The 22,229-nt window shown below is 38.9% G+C and overlaps 1 protein-coding gene and 1 long non-coding RNA gene across 3 annotated transcripts; one reads left to right on the forward strand and one right to left on the reverse strand.

Moving 5' to 3' along the window:
- Positions 1-11,251: 11,251 nt before the first annotated feature.
- LOC132130000 (uncharacterized) lies at positions 11,252-13,523 on the reverse strand. Of its 2 annotated transcripts, none has more exons than XR_009428659.1 (4): positions 13,248-13,523; positions 12,153-12,247; positions 11,930-12,014; positions 11,252-11,373 (listed from the first exon to the last, which is right to left on the reverse strand). It is a non-coding gene; the product is annotated as an uncharacterized LOC132130000 (long non-coding RNA). The 2 variants fall into 2 exon arrangements; XR_009428658.1 differs by having other exon boundaries at positions 12,153-12,282; positions 13,248-13,515.
- A 3,138-nt stretch (positions 13,524-16,661) lies between these two features.
- On the forward strand, positions 16,662-20,804 carry LOC132134482 (uncharacterized HIT-like protein Synpcc7942_1390). The gene is made up of 5 exons (XM_059547074.1): positions 16,662-16,818; positions 16,975-17,112; positions 17,272-17,376; positions 17,466-17,538; positions 20,719-20,804. Exons 1-5 carry the CDS (start codon positions 16,741-16,743, stop codon positions 20,802-20,804), a joined length of 480 nt encoding a protein of 159 aa, XP_059403057.1. The 5' UTR covers positions 16,662-16,740.
- The last annotated feature ends 1,425 nt before the right edge of the window (positions 20,805-22,229 follow it).

Below are 22,229 nucleotides of genomic sequence, written 5' to 3' on the forward strand. Positions count from 1 at the left end.
GGAGCAACAGAAATTAACCTTTCCAATAAGTTTAAATAGATTTTTACCTTTTATTGACGTTTTTTCCAATCTAATTAAATGCATCAACTTTTGTCTCAAATTCTTACATTTACATTTCTCACATTAGTAAATTCAAACAGACACTTTACGGCTGTTACCAGTCAAATGAAATCCGTACCAACAAAATTTGAGTTTGCAATGCAGAAGTCGTCACCTTGAAATGATAAGGTTCTATCTGCCATTTTTGTCAGAATTATTCACATAATCTTATTCTGTGACAATTTATTTACATTATGTGATTTTTGTTTCTAAAGTTGTGTACATTTTGGGACTGATGTATGAAAGAGACTTGTTTTATTTCAATGTTGTAATTAGCAATTTATGTAATTTTTTTCTTTGAAGCAGATTTGTTATGTGACAGTTTTATTAAGGGTCAAGATCAAGTTATCTGCATCTTCTGTAATAGCTGTCAGCAATCCCCTTAAAGCATAACTCAGATTAACTGTACAGCATGTGTGTAAGACTCTAATACAGTTATAAAGTTATTATTTTAACACAAATAAATCTTTCAACGAGTAAAACTGGCTGTGTCTAAAGTATTATAATTACACAACGTTACAATATTTTCAAATTCATTTAAAATTATTATAATTTTTAAAAATAATTTATATCCCAAGCAGGTTTAAGTTTATGGACCTGTTGCTATGACAGCAACTCCGGGATGAGCTTCAAAGAACCAACGAATCCAAGACCATGCCAAAACATCAACAGTCAAATCCAGCAAACTGAGTTAGAGAAGAACAGGCCCCAGTTCTGCTGTGGCTTCGTCTGGAACTATTTTCATTATCGAAATACAACAAAAACAAGAATTGTTGAGTCTAAAATCTAAGTCACTTAATATTAACTTTTGTTTATTGAGCTGTTCATTAAAACAATATCACATTAGCAATCGTGCTGATATTTGAAGAAAACCGGTGGTTAATTTCTGATATACCGCTGGCCACAAGAGCCTGAGCACTACAGCAGTGGCTCAGCTAGTTGCTATTTCCCTATATGTAGTATAAGTGAATAAGCTTTGTTTATAATTAACATTTTAATATTTAATATACATTTAAATCATTTTTTAAGATTTATTGGGGGTCCCCTGGTTGAGAAACACTGCACTACCACAAGTACCAGCAAAGTGATAAGACACCAGTGCTCAGAAAATACTTTACTTTATTAACAATCAAATTATATTTAATTTCTAATAGCAAACACTTATTCCATGTAATAGTTTATTAACCTAAATGTAAGTGTTGTCTCGGCAACTGAGATAAAAGTATATAATCACTAAAATTGAGCAAGTCAGGAGCCAAAGTGATAACAGGAACATCAGCAGAGATCTCTGCCTGAAGAAGAACAAACTGCAGGAAATGACATCACTATTAAGCCAACCTGGTCTCACAGAATTCCGTGAAATGTCCACGGGCCCTTAACACAAAATCCGTGAAACCATCACGGAATTGCCCCAAATTCCGTGACGCGGCCACGGATATATCTCCAACGCAAGTCAATGACACTGACCTTCCGTGGTCCACACACGGATACCCGTTTCAATGACGGAGTACAGAACTCGCTCAACGGACGTGCTTTCTCATTTGGAAATGCAACATTTGAAGTATTTGTTTCTTTTCCAATGCCATATGACGTTAACCAGACAGTTATTGTAGTTATTGCATTGTCCTGCCATCATAAAAATTCACTTTGATTCTGTTAGCCTAACTAAAATCTGTGGAGTCTGTGCTGAGATCACGGATAACTTTAACCCAAGTCAATGGCACTCATCTTCCGTGGTCCACACACGGATACCCAGTCTCACGGCAGTTCGTGATTTGGTCACGTAATTTAATCTATTTATTCGTGGCATGGACACGTTTATTTCGTTATTTTCTGTCAGGAGAAAGCAGGCTGGATTCAGGTGCGGGTAAACTCAAGGCTTTATTCACAAAGCGGAGACAGAGAAGAAAGAGTCACGCTCCACAGGTTTCACTCGCAGTGACAGGATGAACAGCAGATGAGTCACGTTTCACAGGATTCACTCGTAGTGACAGGATGAACAGCTGAAGCTACTAGGAGCTCTGGCCTTGTAAGAACTAGAGCAGAGAAATAAGCCAAACACACTGGAGCCTGAGGACAAGACACGACAGGGTGAGTACAAAGAACTGCTAGATGATCGGAGCTATTGGAACGAATAACAACAGTCTGACAATAGACAGAGAAACACAGGGAATAATAAAGGGGAAAAAATTAGAAGGACATAGAGAACAGGTGGCGAGCAATTATGGTTAACAACGGGGAACAAGGGAGGCGGGGAAAACACAAACAGGCAGACGTGGTGAGCTGTCACCATCCCAACACACACACCCACACCAAAAAGACAGGTGATTAGCCCAGAGACCCGACAGTACCCCCCCTCCCAGGAGCGTCACCTGGCGCTCTAGGAAGGGGCCTACCTCGATGCCGCCGGAAGTCCTCAATCAACAAACGGTCCAGAATGTCCCGGGACGGCACCCAACACCTCTCCTCTGGACCATACCCCTCCCAGTCCACAAGATACTGAAACCCCCTGCCGCGGCGCCGCTCATCGAGTAATCTCTTAACCGTATAGGTAGGAGATCCATCCACAAGACGAGGGGGTGGGGGGGTGGGGCGATTGCAAGCAGGATTAAGGGGGGAAGAGAACACAGGCTTGACCCTGGAAACATGAAACACCGGGTGAACCCGACCAAGAGTAGGAGGGAGCTTGAGCCTGATCGCCACCGGACTAACCACCTTGGTGATGCGGAAAGGCCCAATGAATCTGGGTGCCAGCTTACGAGAAGGCGCCCGGAGAGGCAGATCCTTGGTAGAGAGCCAAACCCGTTGACCACACACATAGGTAGGAGGAGAGGACCGGCGACGATCAGCTGCAGCCTTGGTTCTGTCAGAGGCTTGGACCAAAATCCTCCTGACTCTCTCCCAGGTGCGACGGCAGCGCTGGACGAAAGCCAGGGCGGATGGAACCGCTGCGTCGGGTCCCTGTGATGGGAACAGAGGTGGATTATAACCAAGAGCACACTCAAAAGGGGACATACCTGACGCGGCCGCAGGAAGGGTGTTGTGGGCGTATTCTGCCCAGGAGAGCTGCTGACACCAGGAACTCGGATTGTTGGATGCTAGACAGCGGAGCATTCTTCCTAGATCCTGGTTGGCCCGCTCACACTGCCCATTGGTCTGAGGATGAAAACCAGATGACAGACTAGCAGAGGCCCCAATCTGTCGACAAAATTCCCTCCAGAACCGGGAGACGAACTGGGGACCCCTATCAGAAACCACATCCACCGGTAACCCGTGGAGACGGAAGACGTGATCCACCACCAGTTGGGCGGTCTCCCGGGCGGAGGGTAGCTTGGGCAGGGGAATAAAATGAACCGCTTTGGAAAAGCGATCCACCACCGTGAGAATTACAGTGTTTCCCTTCGACGGAGGAAGCCCAGAGACGAAATCAAGGGCAATGTGTGACCAAGGACGGGAAGGGATAGGGAGAGGATGCAGTAGACCATCAGGAGGGCGATTGACAGGCTTACTTTGGGCACATGTGGGGCAGGCCAACACAAACTGTCTAACATCTGCGGCCATAGTAGGCCACCAAAAACGCTGTCGGATGGCAGACAACGTTCTCCGAATACCTGGATGGCAGACTAACCTGGATGAGTGACCCCACTCAAGGACCTCAGAGCGCAGCGCAGCCGGCACCAGCAACCTGCCCGCCGGACACTCTCCCGGCACCTGCACCCCTCGACCGGCCTCCTCAACTCGCTGCTCGATACCCCACGAAAGAGCCCCGACCACCACCCCCTCAGGAAGGATGGCCTCGGCCGCAAACTCCCCCTCCCGGAGCACCGAACAGGCGAGAGAGGGCATCAGGCTTGGTGTTCTTTGATCCCGGCCGGTACGAGAGGGTGAAATTGAATCTGGCAAAGAAGAGCGCCCACCGGGCCTGACGCGAGCTCAGCCTCTTGGCCGAACGGATGTATTCAAGGTTCTTGTGATCCGTCCAGACCAAGAAGGGCTGCGCTGACCCCTCCAACCAATGACGCCACTCACCCAAGGCCAATCGTACCGCCAGCAGCTCTCTGTTGCCGATGTCATAGTTACGTTCTGCAGGGCTGAGACGACGAGAGAAGAATGCACAAGGATGAACCTTCCCATCATGGAGGGAACGCTGAGATAGAACTGCGCCAACCCCAACGTCAGAAGCATCAACCTCGACAATGAACTGGGCCTCCGGATCTGGAACCATCAGAATAGGTGCAGAGACAAAACGGGACTTTAAAATGTCAAAGGCTATCGCGGTGCAGCGATCTGACCAAAATTCCGGATGTAACGCCGGTAGAAGTTGGCAAAACCCAGGAAACGCTGCAGAGCCTTCCGGGAGTCAGGGACCGGCCACTGGGCAACAGCTTCAATCTTAGCGGGATCAGGCTTGATCCCCTCCGTAGAAATAATATGGCCAAGGAACGTAACAGACTCAGCGTGGAATTCGCACTTCTCCGCCTTGACAAACAACTTGTTCTCTAGTAACCGCTGGAGAACCCGTCTGACATGCTGGGTGTGTAATTGGAGAGAAGAAGAAAAAATCAAAATATCATCCAAATACACAAAGACAAATTGATTAATCATGTCACCCAACACGCTGTTGACGAGTCCCTGGAAAACGGCTGGAGCATTGGTCAGACCAAACGGAAGAACCAAGTACTCGTAGTGTCCCGAAGGGGTGTTAAATGCCGTCTTCCACTCATCCCCCTCCCGAATGCGCACCAAGTGGTAGGCGTTGCGCAGGTCTAACTTGGTGAAGACCCGAGCTCCCTGTAACAATTCAAAAGCAGAAGACATTAAAGGTAGGGGGTACCTGTTCTTGATAGTAATGTCATTCAAACCTCTGTAATCAATACAAGGGCGCAGGGAGCCGTCCTTCTTCTGAACAAAGAAAAACCCTGCACCAGCGGGAGAGGAGGAATGGCGGATGAGCCCAGCCTGAAGTGACTCACGTATGTACTTGTCCATGGCCTCTCTCTCTGGACCTGAAAGGGAATATAAACGACCCTTAGGCGGAGAAGAGCCCGGGAGGAGATCAATGGCACAGTCGTAGGGGCGATGCGGAGGTAGCGAGGTGGCCCGGGCCCTACTGAAGACCGCCCGAAGATCATGGTACTCCGCCGGAACACCAGTCAGGTCAGAGGGATCCTCCTGAGGAACACAAGACACAGAGACAGGACAAAAAGCAGCACCCAAACATGACACGTGACAAGACTGACTCCAGGCTAAAACAGAATTATAGACCCAATCAATGTGGGGATTGTGCTTGTGCAACCATGGGTGTCCCAGAACTAAAGGAGCCTTAGGGGAATCAATAATAAACAGTTCAATCCGCTCATGATGACTGCCAGCAATATGGAGGTCTATCTTGGGAGTGACGTGGGTGATGGTGGTAAGGGGACGGCCAGCTAATGACCATGCTGAAACGGGGCTAGCCAAAGGAACAAGCGGGATCTTCCAACGTTGAGCAGAGGCAGCATCAAGGAAGTTCCCCTCAGCCCCTGAGTCCACAAGGGCGAGTCCAGTGTGTGAATGACTCTGGAAGGGGAGTTGGAACGGCAGCTGAGTGCGTGTTGCAGGAGAGCTTGAGCTGAGAACCGTGCCCACCAGGACGCTCCGTCCTCACTGGTGGACCCTGGCCCTTTAATGGGCACTGAAGGGCGAAGTGGCCTCCCTTGCCGCAGTATAGACACGCCCCCGACAACAGACGCTCCTGCTTCTGCCGTGGTGTAAGCCGTAGACGACCCAACTGCATGGGCTCCTCCTCCGAGGGCTGTCGGCTGACTAAACTGGCTGAAGAGAACTCTAGGTGGCGCCACGGGGCGGGTGTTTGCCGTTGTTTGCGGCGCCGGCTGAGACGACCCTCAATGCGGAGCGCGAGACTAATGAGCCTATCCAATTCCCGCGGGAGCTCTATGGCCGCGAGCTCATCCGAAATGGCGAAATCCAACCCCTCAAGAAAACGAGCGCGCAGCGCGCTCTCATTCCAGCCACATGCCGCAGCTAAAGTCTAGAACTGGATAGCATAGTCAGTCACGGAGCTCCTCCCCTGAGACAGTCGTGATAACTGGGCCGCCGCCTCGTCACCCTGAGCAGAGCGATCAAACAATTTGGCCATCTCTTGACTGAAAACCGCGAAAGTGGCACAACAGGGAGCCCGCGATCTCCAAACGGCGATACCCCATTCGCGGGCACGGCCCGAGAGGAGTGTAAGGACGTAAGCCACCTTGGTCTCTTCATTAGCGTAACGCCGGGGCTGCAGAGAAAACACCAGCGAGCATTGGGAGAGAAACGCTTGACAGGCGTTAGGATCGCCATCGTAGACCGGCGGATTGTTGGCATGGGGTTCAGACTCGTGTGACATACCGGTGTGAGGAACGGGACCCCGGCTCGTTGCCTCTTGCTGAAGATCGTCCACCCGTGTGAGGAGTTCGGAGACTCGGGCACTGAGAACTTCCACATCCAGCGCGGTGGTGTTGAGCTGAGTGGCATGCTGCCCGATCAACACTCCCTGTTGAGCGAGAGCCGCGCGAAGCGGACCAGATCCCGCTGAATCCATAATATGGTCAGACTGTTCTGTCAGGAGAAAGCAGGCTGGATTCAGGTGCGGGTAAACTCAAGGCTTTATTCACAAAGCGGAGACAGAGAAGAAAGAGTCACGCTCCACAGGTTTCACTCGCAGTAACAGGATGAACAGCAGATGAGTCACGTTTCACAGGATTCACTCGTAGTGACGGGATGAACAGCTGAAGCTACTAGGAGCTCTGGCCTTGTAAGAACTAGAGCAGAGAAATAAGCCAAACACACTGGAGCCTGAGGACAAGACACGACAGGGTGAGTACAAAGAACTGCTAGATGATCGGAGCTATTGGAACGAATAACAACAGTCTGACAATAGACAGAGAAACACAGGGAATAATAAAGGGGAAAAAATTAGAAGGACATAGAGAACAGGTGGCGAGCAATTATGGTTAACAACGGGGAACAAGGGAGGCGGGGAAAACACAAACAGGCAGACGTGGTGAGCTGTCACCATCCCAACACACACACCCACACCAAAAAGACAGGTGTGTGTCGATCTTAACATGACAAAGTTCGTTTCAACTTTGCATTTTAAAATAAACTTCTAAATGTCTTTTCAATAGTCCCGATTAAAGATGACAATTTAATTTGTGGTGCTTCTAATTAAGTGATAAAAAGAAGTTACAAATGATGTACAAAATAAATATACTTTTCTGTGCACCAAGAAAACGTGCAACACTTTGTTTTACTACTAAATTATTCTCAATATCTAATTATTATTATTAATATTTGACATACATTGGAAAGGTTTGCGTGACCTCCTGTGAGATCTCTGCAAAAAGTCTCATGATTAATTCCAAAACATGATGCATGATGGGATACACTAAGCGTTGTAAAGCGCTCCGGAGCAGTATTGGAGAGGTTTAGTGTGTGTTAAGGACGCTGCGCTTTGATCCCTAAATACAGTCGCACATCAAAGTCTTAATAATTCACTAATTCAATTTAACACTTGTATGATATTGTACAAGCCCCTGGACAATCTCATCTGACACTGTCACAATATTGGAAAATCACACAGTCAGAAAGTTTATATTGTTCATTGGCTTCACATTAAATTACTTCAAATAAGCCCCATCAGTTCATGTTCCCACTATACCTGATCTCCATGACTAGAAATTGCTATTAATGACTTGCTTTTATAAAATGGATGCATTTAACAATTAATTATACAGCATCTTTGCAGAGGATGCTTTCATGGTCTAAAAAAAAACACAGTAATGTTGCATGTAAAGAAATAATATTTCCTTTCTGTCTTCCAGGATTGTTTGCGGATAACACTGTAGTTCTCCATCATGCACAAGGACTCACCTCTTCAACTCTTTATCCCCCCCCCCCCCCCCACACACACACAGAAATGGTTCCTGGATCAGTGACTTAAGACTTTGCAGGGGTTTGATTTTTGCAGAAGATGTAACTTTGTTTTAATTCTAAGCTTATAATGAATACATTGTGACCTTCCAGCAACCCATATACTGTATACAGAACCAGTGATGACAACAATAGTTAAAAATAGTATTTATCATATTGATAAAGCATTGTGTTCTCTTTTTCAAGCTTCATACAGTAAACTTTACTTCTGGTGCTTTTATCATAAAAAAAGCATCAGTTCTCATCAGAAGTTTTAGTAAAGGACATATTCATGCACAGCCAGCCCCTAGTTCCAGTCATGAAGTGAATGATGTTATTGTTAGCAGGTGTTTGTTTTCCTGAACACTTTATCTTTCTTCCATTGTTCGGACAATCAGTGTTTATTTGATGCTGTGCTGATAGAGTTTTATAGATGATATTGCACACTTGACATGCATGTCTTCATGATGTTATTTTGTGAGTTTGAAACATTTACATTGTGTTGTATCACTTTTTGGTCAATAGAATTTTTAAAGAGAATTTATCTTTTTCCGGTGTTCTCTGAAAGACATATACCGTATTTATACTGTTTTGTTTTTTAATAAAAGTATTTGCATACTGAAAATTGTTAACGTTTACAACATAACTGCCTTTTTATTCTTCATAATTTTATTCTTCAAAACCGAGCTTGGTGACAGTGCAGTAATATGCGCACTTTGTCTTTAAATGAGTTTGACATATCAATAAATACTGGAAAATTCTTACAAAATTATGTATGTTCATTATGCTTTATTTCAGTTTTTATTCCTAGAGATCAATTGGTAAAGCAAGGCAAATCACAGAAACAAATGTGAATAATTTAATAACTTAATAATTTCACTCTTTACTTTTTATTAGTAAATGCACTTGTCTTTGGTCAGGAAAAAAATGTATCTTTTAAATTGAATGAAATGAATCTATTGGTTAGATAAGATACAACTGTTACTGTGCAGTTCACATCATGTGTAGTTGTACATACACATGTGCACATTAATATTGCCTAATTTTTGTCAAGCTGAATAACAATAATTTCTGTATTTGCATTATTGTTGGAAGAAGGTTTAGACGTTAATAAAACACTATCTAATAGTTGGCAAATTTAATTTATTGTTAACCAATCTATCCCTTTAGTCGAAAAACGGAAGACAGCGCTCATGAATGACCATAAATGCTTAAGGAAGTGTGATGACGCTGCTCAGCTTTGATGTCATTGGCTGTGAATGTCCCTTTTCACAGCAGGACTGTCTGTGGTTAGACTATCTTTTAACCCATATTAAACAGCGCATCATGTTACAAAAGTATGTTTTGCTGCTATTATCACATTAGTAAATATATTAAGTCAACAATGAAGTGTTTCTATGTTGAGAAAAATCACCTTTTTAGTGAGATCCTAACCCTAAGAATAACTTCAATGAACTACAGAAAACAGCACCTAGTTTTCCCTTTCCATAGATAGAACGATAGAGGCTTATGGGTAATGTAGTTTAAAACGTTTTATTAACGAAATTAAATAAATAATATATTTAATGGTAAACTGGACATATAAATATGTTCACTGTGTAAACATCTATGATATAATTGAGAGGCATGATGAAATTTAGTATTTTAGAGTGAGCAATATTTAAAATGTCTTTATGCCCCCTTTCCATTTATTTCTGAAAACTGTGCCCAACATTATTTTATCAGCATAGCATAAGTAGTAATCCTGCTGATTTTCGCTTTGATACGTTAATTGGACTCTGATTTACAGCCATTTGAAATGTACAGTTTTGGGCTCTTCCAGGGGGTGCTACTGGGCCCCTGGGGGTAGAAGGGCAGTAAAACCTACATATATGTATTCTCCTCATCATGGACAACAAACTGAGCTGAGTCACATTTATATCTGACAGTTTTCACAGACTAACATTTTCTATTTTTATATCATGACTAGGAAAGCTTTTGACAGGACATGGTGAGGCCATCTGATGAAACATGGAAAAATTATAAAGAAATGATTTAATAATACAAATAATAGATTATTTATTTGATTTTTGAAGTAAACAGCAATAAATATAATGGATGAACCTGCAACAACATGTCGTTATCTATTCCCCACTGTTAAGCAGTAATCAAGGACAATGCATACACATTGTGATACTTCACTATTACACAAGGACAAATTCATTCATTCATATATATATATATATATATATATATATATATATATATATATATATATATATATATATAACTAATTAGCAAAAATCAGTGTAAAAATGTCCTCCTCACCCCGTATCTTCCTCCTCAGGTGCTGGACATCAGTAATGTGCCTGCTCTTGGTTTGAATACAGTATATCATTGATCATTCCTGCTACATTCTCAGTTATCCCTCAAGTGTTTGTAACAATAAAGCCCATGGCACCATCTTGTAATGCAAAATAATTAATCTCGTAACTCCCTTTCTTTCACAAAACAATTGGCATTTGTTACTAAATATAAACAATAATAACTTTCTGGTGTATTGATGTCCCAGATGTCATTAATCTGATCAAATATTTTTATGTCTTAAGTAAAAAATAATCCCGATAATTAGTAATATGTAGTTTTTCCAAGTCTAAAATAAACACATATAAGCCTACCTAGTAAAATGATGTATTTACCAAGAATCTTCAGAACACAATATTCACCATATTAATTTTATTGAAGCATAGACTATAAAGATGATAAAGTAGCATCAAGACAAATAAGATTCAAGGAAAATAATTATTTATCATAAAAAATACATTAACCTCATATATTGATCAGTTCACACAGATGAGTGATGAAATGTCCTTAAAAGACACACAATCCCATCCAGTCAGCTGTGACACAGATCATGTGATACATATAAGACATTTGACACGGTTTCAGAAAATAATGATTCCCATCATCACATCTAAACTGGTTTCATCTCCCCATCGTGATCTTCTTCTCTCGTGTCTGGAAACAGTTTGTGTTTGATATCCAGCTCTGATGTGGTGTAGCTTGTTCTCAGTCAGATGATCTCTCAGTCCTAACATCCCAGACCTGGTCAAAGTGAAACAAACAATCCAGATGAAGTTGTTTAATGGACAGAGAGCTCAGCTTATGTTCTGTGTGATTGTAGCAGTGTGAGCAACTATGACCCTTGTAGTACTTTACACTTACCATTCTTCAAGCTGCTTTAAGACCTTTAGAGAAGCTTTTTCTCTGAATTCAATTCCTCTTCTTTCCCTCCTTTCAAGAGCATCACTTGGTCAAAACCCCTCATTTGGCTGATGAGATCATCTGTACAAAGTGAAATTGTTAAAATACTGCAATAAACAATTTCATTCTGCAAGAATTAAGAAAAAATTACAGAGGCAAAGGTCTTGCTCATGAGACTGACTTAGCATGTGTAGTTCTCAAAGACTCTAGAATTGATCTAATGTTGCAGTAAATGTGTTTCCTTCCTCTAGAATCTTTCTCCAAAGTTCCTGACTTCTCTCACAAATGTGTTTTAGTCTGTGCAGTGTAAGGCCTGGCTTCAAACCAATCAAATATCAATCCACAATTTATAACACAACATTTACAAAACAATGAGATAATGTCAACTGGTTTTTATATCAACTAAACCACTTTTAATGACACTTGTATGCTTTTAAGAAAAACAGGTGGTGTTTTTAAAAATGTTCCAGTCACACTTTGCTAACATGCTATAATTATAATAGCTGTATCAAATAAAATAAATAAATAAATGTAAAAACATTGGAAAGAATAATCACGGCTGACATGACCAGTCCCGTGAGAGATCATCATAAAGTGCTGTAACACACAACACAGCATTGTTTCAACACACACACACCAGAGGACTTCTGTTTGCTTGAGCACAAGATGGCCTTCTTCATTCCTCATCCTGAGCAAATCATTTCCTTGGTCTTCCTTATCTTCTGAAAAACAAGATAATCTCTACTTACTCTGTGTGTAATTAATATTGGTCATTAAACATATAATTAAGTTAAAGTAAGATTCAGACCAGAGCATTTGATGAGTAAATGTTAATTAAAAAATATTTTAAACAAAAGTACCTGGGAAGAGCTGATCATGGCAAGATTCGCTGAGACTCAGTAATAGCTCTTTTAGTTTTTAGGAAGGTGTGTGAGGGTTGGCTCACCAAAAACTTCTGAAAAAGAAGAGCAGCATTATCTGCAAACAATCCTGTAAGACAGAAAGAAAAGAAATATTATTTAATTACATGCAACTTATACATTACTATATACTTTAACTTATACATTACTTATACATTATTTTTTAGACCATGAAAGCATCCTCTGCAAAGATGCTGTATAATTAATTGCTGTATAAGTCATTAATAGCAAGCTATATTCATATGAGTTGGTTTAAAAATTAATACATGCTAATAGGGCTGTTATCAGTAGTGTAATTGATCTGGTTCTGACAAATTAATCAAAGATTTAATATATATCACGTGAAACATTAAACTAGCATTTCTAGTCATGGAGATCAGGTATAGTGGGAACATGAACTGATGGGGCTTATTTGAAGTAATTTAATGAGAAGTCAATGAACAATATAAACTTTCTGACTGTGTGATTTTCCAATATTGTGACAGTGTCAGATGAGATTGTCCAGGGGCTTGTACAATATCATACAAGTGTTAAATTGAATTAGTGAATTATTAAGACTTTGATGTGCGACTGTATTTAGGGATCATTTTAAAGACTTTTCCCCTTTCCAAATACCCACACTTGAGGTCTTAGTCACTTGAGAGCTTGTGTACGTGACAGTGTGTGCACAAGACTGTCCCCGGTCTTAATAATGCCAAAGCGCAGCGTCCTTAACACACACTAAACCTCTCCAATACTGCTCCGGAGCGCTTTACAACGCTTAGTGTATCCCATCATGCATCATGTTTTGGAATTAATCGTGAGACTTTTTGCAGAGATCTCACAGGAGGTCACGCAAACCTTTCCAATGTATGTGAAATATTAATAATAATAATTAGATATTGTGAACAATTTAGTAGTAAAACAAAGTGTTGCAAAGATGGCAAGTGTGGGTATTTGGACCGTACAACAGTTTAAGAAACAACAAATGCTGTGCAAATGATAACAGCAGGAATGTTTGATAAAAGGGACAAACTATCAGAGTCACAGACCAACCTGCCTCTGCAGCTTTCTGTCTTCTCCATTTCTGAAGGAATACCTCTTCACAAACACGACTGGGGTGACTGCTTCCTTTACGTCTTTTCAGCTAAAAAATAAATACAAGGGGAGAGAAAATAAAACAGAATTATATACAGAACGTTAATAGTGATCTGTGAGCAAAATATTTAAGATATAAACTAATATGAATGAACTGCAAGATGGGAATTTTTTTTTTTTTGATTTACATTAAAAAGGTATTATAAGCATGGTACAGTAAATGTGATTACTGTGAAATATGTCATATAAAAGCACATTAAAACACTATCATTACAGTGGTACAACTATAGTTATTCTGGTGATTATTGTGCTATCACGAAACCATAGTAAAACTACAGTTACTGTGGTAAAAAACATGGTAAATGTCTTGTTTACTGGGTTTTACCTACTATTGTAGGTGTCATGGTTACCATGATTTTACTACAAATACAACTTCCATCTTTGAACCTGAAATGAATATAAAACGGATCCCAGGTCTATGGCACGTCACGTGACAGATAGAGTTTAATCACCCCAGTTAGCAGCTCTGTTCATTTAGTTAAACACAATGAAACTCAAAGACAGCCTCGGATGACCGATATAATACAGACAGTAAACATAAGGCGCTCCTCTGATTAATAAAGAAGACAGAATACATTTTATAACAGGCATTAAAAGAGCATATTTACTACTACTCACCCCACCTGCGGCTCTTGTAAACTGATGGCAAGTATCGCGATGTGTGCTGAATGAGACTTCTTGAACGTGATTTCATAGCGATAAACATCTCATGTCAGTGACGCTAGAGGCGCTTGACCACGCTTCAGTTTTTGGGAGTGAGAATGGGTTGACGCACAGCGCGTGATGCGCGTGGTGGGAGTGGCGGCGCTGTATATTAATTATGTATTATTATTATTTAGGTCTTTTTCGGTTATTATTTCGAAGCTGTGTTGATTTGCTGTTTATTGATATTTTTAAAACTATAAGGCTACATCTATCAACATTTATTTAGATGTTATCATTGTATTCATTCATTTCTTTATTTTAATTATATTATTTCGGTCTTATTACCGGTGAAATATTACAGTAAGCCAGAACACGGGCCGAGCGGAGCTCATTCTAAGCCCATTAGCCACAATCCAACGCGGACATTCATATCACAGAATCTGACAGCGATCAGCGGCTCATCAGCGACAGCATTTTTAAGCAGCCTTTACAATAACCTTAATAAAAACTTTTAACTTTAGAGTCTAAAGTAAAAAAAAAAAAGATCTCTGCTAGTTTATTTATTTATTTATTTATTTTATTGGTTCTTTTATTTAAACTATATTGTTTCTAAATGTGAAAATGTGTTACAGTTATGTGTCAAGGACTTGATATTGAATTCTGTAATTTAAAAAAAAATCGAGGCCTATCAAAAAAATAAAAATCAATAAAAAAGTAAAAAAAAGAACCATTGCGCATTTTACAGCAAAAAAAAAAAAGGTTTATTATGTGTTTTTGTCACCAGAAATACAGTATGTTGCTCAGTTTTGTTACAGTAAGTTAAGCTCCGATTTGAGTGAGTTTCTTCTGTTGTCCTGTGGGGAAAAAAAAATTAATTAATCAGAAAGTATCGTGCTGATGCACGAAAGATGCCTCCAATTGAAATGCATTAGTTTAAAAAACGTGCTGCAATCACGAAAATAACGAAATAAACGTGTCCATGCCACGAATAAATAGATTAAATTACGTGACCAAATCACGAACTGCCGTGAGACTGGGTATCCGTGTGTGGACCACGGAAGATGAATGCCATTGACTTGGGTTAGAGTTATCCGTGATCTCAGCACAGACTCACTCCGTGCTCGTATCACAGATTTTATGTAGGCTAACAGAATCAAAGTGAATTTTTATGATGGCAGGATAATGCAATAACTACAATAACTGTCTGGTTAACGTCATATGGCATTGGAAAAGAAACAAATACTTCAAATGTTGCGTTTCCAAATGAGAAAGCACGTCCGTTGAGCGAGTTCTGTACTCCGTCATTGAAACGGGTATCCGTGTGTGGACCACGGAAGGTCAGTGTCATTGACTTGCGTTGGAGATATATCCGTGGCCGCGTCGGTTTCACGGATTTTGAGTTAAGGTCCCGTGGACATTTCACGGAATTCTGTGAGACCAGGTTGATTAAGCACATATCACACTGTGCAGCATGACAAGATTGACAATTACAGACTTTTCCATTGTAAAACAGCTGCATTTTTAAATACTGCCTGCAGTCAAGATTAAAATCATTTACACAAACTGTGTGCATCATGAATGTAATGTGAGGTGACCTCAGGGAGTTGCTGCGGGATCCTGATCTGACTGAGGTTTGTCATCAATCTGGAAGCTCATGGGCTCGACCTGTCCTCTCCTGTGGCCCTCTGCGGTATTCCTCTCTCTCTCTCTCTCTCTCTCTCTCTCTCTCTCTCTCTCTCTCTCTCTCTCGCTCTCGCCCTCTCTCTCTGTCTCTCTCTCTCTCTCTCTCTCTCTCTCATCATGGTGTGTGGTTTTTCAGACCACACATCATGAATATACATATATATTTTTAAATATGTTTGTGTATTTATATATAGATAATAAATATACACATTACACAAACATATTATGTAAACAATTGAGATTAATCCATTGACAGCACTAAAGAAATAATAAAAGATAAACTAAAATATGGTTATTTAAAGTCTATTTTTGTAATAGCCATTTTGCTTTTGGCATTGTCCTTATGTTATACTGTGCTATACAGAGATGAACCAATACAAATATTCAGTGTTCAAGCTTGACCTCTAGACCTCTCTCACTTCTGTGGGAAAATAAACTTGCATTTTCTAAATATATTGAATATTCTTAAAAAGCATGACAATTCATTTGTATTAAATGTATTAACTTGACCAAATTTCAAATTCATAAATGCATAATGTTACTAAAGAAAACTTAAGGCTCTACATTGATAGTATGAGAAACTCTTGAATTGAATATGAAAGGTATAAAGACTTTTTGTGAGTTTGTGAGCTTTTATTTTAATACCACGGTGTCCCCTTATTCTGTTTTGATTTGTATATGATCCATGTAATTAATTTTTTTATTTTCTTGTCCCTTTTCTGTGTAGCCTATTTGTATACATAGTTGTATAATGTTCAATATATGCATTTGAACGAAAGTATGTTATGCTTATTTAATACACAAATTGTTAATCTCACTAAGATGTTAAAGGGCACATCTCACCTCAAAATAAAAAAAAAAATAAAAAAAATCGCTAAACTAAAATTTCCATAATTAAGTTTTTCTTTATTCCTGTTTTAAAATAACTGGACCCTGAGTAGCTTGGAGACTTTTATTTTGAAAAACGGCATAACTTTTGAGAATCGGATGTAAACAAAACCTCAGCAGCAGCACGTGAGAGGGGGATTTCCAGGGAAAATAGACGCCGTTTGTCCTTAGTGCAATGATTACCCGCAGTATTTTACTAACCCGGCAGGTTTTGCCCCTTGGACATCATTTACGGCGTGTCTTACCCGTGAAGGTGTTTATTTCTATGTAATGCTCGCTTTCAGAGTTCAGCGCGGTCTGTGAATGCTCTGAATTTGAAGCGCGCAGAATCCTTCATCTGCTCTGCACATGTTTTAGACGTTCAGAGATGCTTTTGCTGAGGTTTTGTTTGTTTGCTTGTTTATATCAGACCTTCTGCTCTTCCACGCGCGATGAGGTTCGCTTGGCAAAGGAGGCCAGCAAGAAATACGGGAAACCTGAACCCACTATATTTTCTAAAATAGTTGACAAAACTATCCCTGCAGATATCATTCACGAGGATGACAAGGTGTGTTACAGACCACAAGCCTTTAGGACTTTTGCTTAATATAAGTAACATAATATGAAATATTTATCTTAATTCAGACTTTTTTGTAAAGTTTCATACATTTTATAAATGAACTGTGCATGTCAGTTTGCATGTAATATAACACGTGTAATGTTGCAGTGTCTAGCTTTCAGAGATGTAAATCCCCAGGCTCCTGTGCACTTCCTGGTTATTCCAAGGATTCCCATTCCCAAGATCAGCAAAGCACACGATGATGATGCATCGGTTTGTCTGCCATACACATTTGATTAGTTTCTAGCTTTAAAAATTACAGAGGATGACGCACCTCTAAGATCTTGACCTTTTCCATCCAGCTCCTGGGTCATCTCTTGATAGTGGCCAAAAACATAGCAAAGAAAGAAGGACTGGATGGAGGATACAGAGTTGGTGAGCAAAATATCCTTTGTTTGAAATTGGGTTTTCATCTATATTATTGCTATTTTAAAGCTTGACATATAAAATAATAGTCAGGGAGAAAGAGCAAACACACACACACACATATATATATATACATATATACAGTACAGACCAAAAGTTTGGAAACATTACTATTTTTTATGTTTTTGAAAGAAGTTTCTTCTGCTCATCAAGCCTGCATTTATTTGATCAAAAATACAGAAAAAACTGTAATATTGTGAAATATTATTACAACTTAAAATAATAGTTTTCTATTTGAATATACTTTAAAAAAATAATTTATTCCTGTGATGCAAAGCTGAATCTTCAGCATCATTACTCCAGCCTTCAGTGTCACATCTAACATCCAGTCCATCACATGATCATTTAGAAATCATTCTAATATTCTGATTTATTATGAATGTTGAAACAGTTCTGCTGTCTAATATATTTGATGAATAAAAGGTTAAAAAGAAGCATTTATTCAAAATAAAAAAAATTCTAATAATATATATTCTAATAATATATTTTGTTTACTGTCACTTTTTATCAATTTAACACATCCTTGCTGAATAAAATTATTTATTTTATAAAAAAAAAAGAAAAAAATTACTGACCCCAAATTACTGACCAGTAGTGTATATTGTTATTACAAAATATTTATATTTTAAAAACATAGCTTTTTTTTTTTTATTCAACAAAGTATCCTAAAAAAGTATCACATGTTCTGAAAAAATATTAAGCAGCAGAACTGTTTCCAACTTTGATAATGAATCATCATATTAGAATGATTTCTAAAGGATCATGTGATAATGATCCTAAAAATTCAACTTTGCATCACAGAAATAAATGATAATTTAAAGTATAATAATTTTAAAAACAATTATTTTAAATTGTAATAATATTTCACATTACATTTTTTTCCTGTATTTTTGATCAAATAAATGCAGGCTTGATGAGCAGAAGAAACTTCTTTCAAAAACATTAAAAATAGTATAAATATATGTTTCCAAACTTTTGGTCTATACTGTATATATATATTTGTTTGGTTATATTTGTTTGGTTATATCAGTTTGGTGAAGAACAATGCATTTTCCAGCACGATGGAGCACCGTGCCATAAGGCAAAAGTGATAACTAAGTGGCTCGGGGACCAGAATGTTGAAATTGTGGGTCCATGGCCTGGAAACTCCCCAGATCTTAATCCCATTGAGAACTTGTGGTCAATCCTCAAGAGGCGGGTGGACAAACAAAAACCCACTAATTCTGACAAACTCCAAGAAGTGATTAGGAAAGAATGGGTTGTTATCAGTCAGGATTTGGCCCAGAAGTTGATTGAGAGCATGCCCAGTCGAATTGCAGAGGTCCTGAAAAAGAAGGGCCAACACTGCAAATACTGACTCTTTGCATAAATGTCATGTAATTGTCGATAAAAGCCTTTGAAACGTATCAAGTGCTTGTAATTATATTTCAGTACATCACAGAAACAACTGAAACAAAGATCTAAAAGCAGTTCAGCAGCAAACTTTTTGAAAACTAATATTTATGTAATTCTCAAAACTTTTGGCCACGACTGTATATATACATATACAGGGCTCTGAACCGGTTCAAGGAACGAAAACGAAAACCGGAAACTAACGAAATTTTGACAGGTACAGAACCAGAAATAGAAACGAAATCAAATTTTATAGTTCAGAACAGAATCGAAAATTTGAAATGGCCGATAGCCGGTTAATAAAGTTATTTTATCGTTCCATTTAATATTTGAAATTTGCTGTCAACCAATCACGAATTCCAGTAGACTCCGGCATATGCAAATGTGACGCTGAAGCCAGCGTACGCTCAGCTGTGAACTCATCATAGGCAAGTCTCAATGACAATGCACCGCCTTCAGGGCCGGATTAAGACCAATTTAGGCCTGATGCTGCAGCGCAAAAAGAGCATTTTTTTTCTCGGCGTTGGTGCATGTGCATTCTACACTCAAGCGCCAGCATGCTTAGCGTTTCCTGCCCAACTGAGGAGTACCGCGGCTCTCCTTTGATTATTCCCAACTTTTAGAAGCTCTGCTCGCCGGATGCATTGGACATCTTCATGCACAGATAGATGCGCTAACCAATTTCGACATTTGGAATCGTCTGAGAAGGATTCAGCGATGACAAAATTAAGCTCGTACAAGCTCTGCAGCAAACTGTATCATCAAATTTAATAATCAGTTAAACGGTTTGAAAGTCATTTATTTATTTTCAGTAAATTATCAAAATATTTAAAAAGGTTTGCTGCATGGTTAAATATACCTTAACATGGTTAAATATGCATGGTATATATATATATATATATATATATATATATATATATATATATATATATATATAGCCTATATATATAGCCTATATATATATATATAGAGAGAGAGAGAGAGAGAGAGAGAGAGAGAGAAAACTTGTATAGCCTATACGTTTTTTAGAGAAAAAAAAAATGTTTTCAAACATTAGTACTCATTTGTCATTCAAATACATCGCGAATACGGAAACTTTGATTTTGTGTCGAATGAGACCCAATGTTGGTTTCAGTTTCGTTTTAGCCTAAATTAGCTAATTAGTTTTAGTTTTTCGTTAATATTGCTTCTTATATTTTTAATTCTTGTTCTTTTCTAAATACTGTTAATTTAAATTATTTTGTTGTGGAGTGAGGGCAACATTTGGATTCGTGCTGAAAGAAAGACATATAGGCATCAGCTTCACCTTAGATTAATTTGTTTTTGGATTGACGTTTTTATAGCCTAAACTAATAACCTTTTTTATAATGTTTTTAAACATTTTGCTTTAGACTACAGGCATTTTAGCCTTTATTATTTCGGAAGTAATAGGGCTAATAAAATGCGACGTGAGCCGCGACTTTTTTTTTTTACTCTCAGTGAAAAAAAGTAGCTTACATGGCCTAAATCTAGAAATGATGATGATGACTAAGCGTTAAATCTCTATTTTTTCTTTTCTTTTTGAGTAAAGAAAACGCTATACTTTATTATTATTATATTATTATTATTAGGCAAATAATATAGTTTTTTAAAAATAACGTTATTAACCGGTATTTCTTCCACCCGAACCGGTTTCGGATCGGTAATAATATATATATATATAATTATACTTAATTATCTGTCCTTATTATTTAACAGTCATCAATGATGGAAAAAATGGGGCTCCAAATAACTGTTTACATCCTTTGCATACTTTGTTAAGGTTGCTTTGTCTTGATGTGTAAGGACTGCTCTCTAAAATGTATATAAACTAACATATTTCACTGCTTTATTAGACTGAATGACTGGAGCATCAAACAGCAATAAAGAATCCTGCCTGAAGATTCACCAAAGTCTCCTGGTTTCACTGCTCACTTCTAAAAGTAAACGCTGTCATGTAATTACTCCTTTTAGAGAGGAAATAATCGTCAGTCCATCCGATCTGAATCATGATTTTATAGACTGTATGCATCACTTATGTTTGACGTAAAATTCACTTTTTACATTTATAGATGTGTTCATATATTTCTATAGCAACAGTCACACAGGGTTTTGATTCTGGGTTATTGCTGCTGCAAAGTCCTTCCTACATGAAATATGGTGATTTATACAACAATACTTTCATGACAACAGTATTTTCAGATTTTTAACATCTCATGTTAGAGAAATCATGTTTTTAATGCACTAAAATATTCAGATAATGCCAGAATTTAAAAGACAGATACATTGGATTAATTTTTCATTACATCGATGTGTAAAAGTAGTTTAGTTGTCATTAATCGAGCCGCTGTAATTGTTGATGAGAGAATAGCTCACACTGTAACGGATTTTTGTAATTTGAACAGTATTTTACTGTAATATGTACAGTATAATAGCCTACTGTTAAATGTGCCAACAGTATAATACTGTAAATAGCAAAGGATTATGGGAAAATATAAGTTTAGTACTGTAATTATTATCTACTGTAAATAGATTTACAGTAGCGACAATGCCCGCGAAAAAACTGACCAATGACAACGGAGACTTCTTTTCAAGTTTTTTTTTTTCTGGTTGGTTGGGACAACTGAGGAAACACTCAACAAAAAGGTTAGTATTGTTTCTGTAATTATTTTATTTAAAACCGAGATATTTTCAAATGCAGTCACTTATTAACAGCAACCTAACAGTGTTGCAAATTGAGTGAGTTGTGAGGACAATATTCCTGTCGTCAAGAGACTTTTTTTTCTGCCTGTTTGTCAAGGCCTGAGGTAATGGTACAATTATTACTGCCGTCATCATTATGACAACTTCAACGGGCTGAATAAAGTTTACATTGACTGATATTTAGTGACACAGAAACAAAATAAGCTTTTTTTAATGCTCCTCTGCCTCTTTAATGTAAATTAGCTAAGCAGGAGGACTCTGTGGAAACTTTACGTTAACAGCAAACTATCTTGAAGTACGAAAAGAAAACGTGAGGCAACACTAAAGACGGAGGTTGTATAACAGTATTTTGAAGTGAATATTTCGTTTTCATTTAAAGTTTTTTGCTGTTAGAACCGCGGAACGTCGGAGGTTTGGTGTTGCCTGGAGTTCTTTTCTGGCGGTTACCGTCATCTGAAGAAACTGGTAAGCTAACAACAATTCAATGAGAAAAAGCTGGTGATTATTATACCAACGTTGGCTCTTAT

This window comes from Carassius carassius, chromosome 4 (assembly GCF_963082965.1).
Source record: "Carassius carassius chromosome 4, fCarCar2.1, whole genome shotgun sequence".
Taxonomy (NCBI): Eukaryota; Metazoa; Chordata; class Actinopteri; order Cypriniformes; family Cyprinidae; genus Carassius; species Carassius carassius.

Coding starts and splice junctions, on each gene's coding strand:
- LOC132134482 (XM_059547074.1), top strand. CDS start 16,741: ATGATTACCCGCAGTATTTTACTAACCCGGCAGGTTTTGCCCCTTGGA. Junction 16,819..16,974: donor GGCGTGTCTTACCCGTGAAG/GTGTTTATTTCT, acceptor TGTTTATATCAG/ACCTTCTGCTCTTCCACGCG. Junction 17,113..17,271: donor TCATTCACGAGGATGACAAG/GTGTGTTACAGA, acceptor GTAATGTTGCAG/TGTCTAGCTTTCAGAGATGT.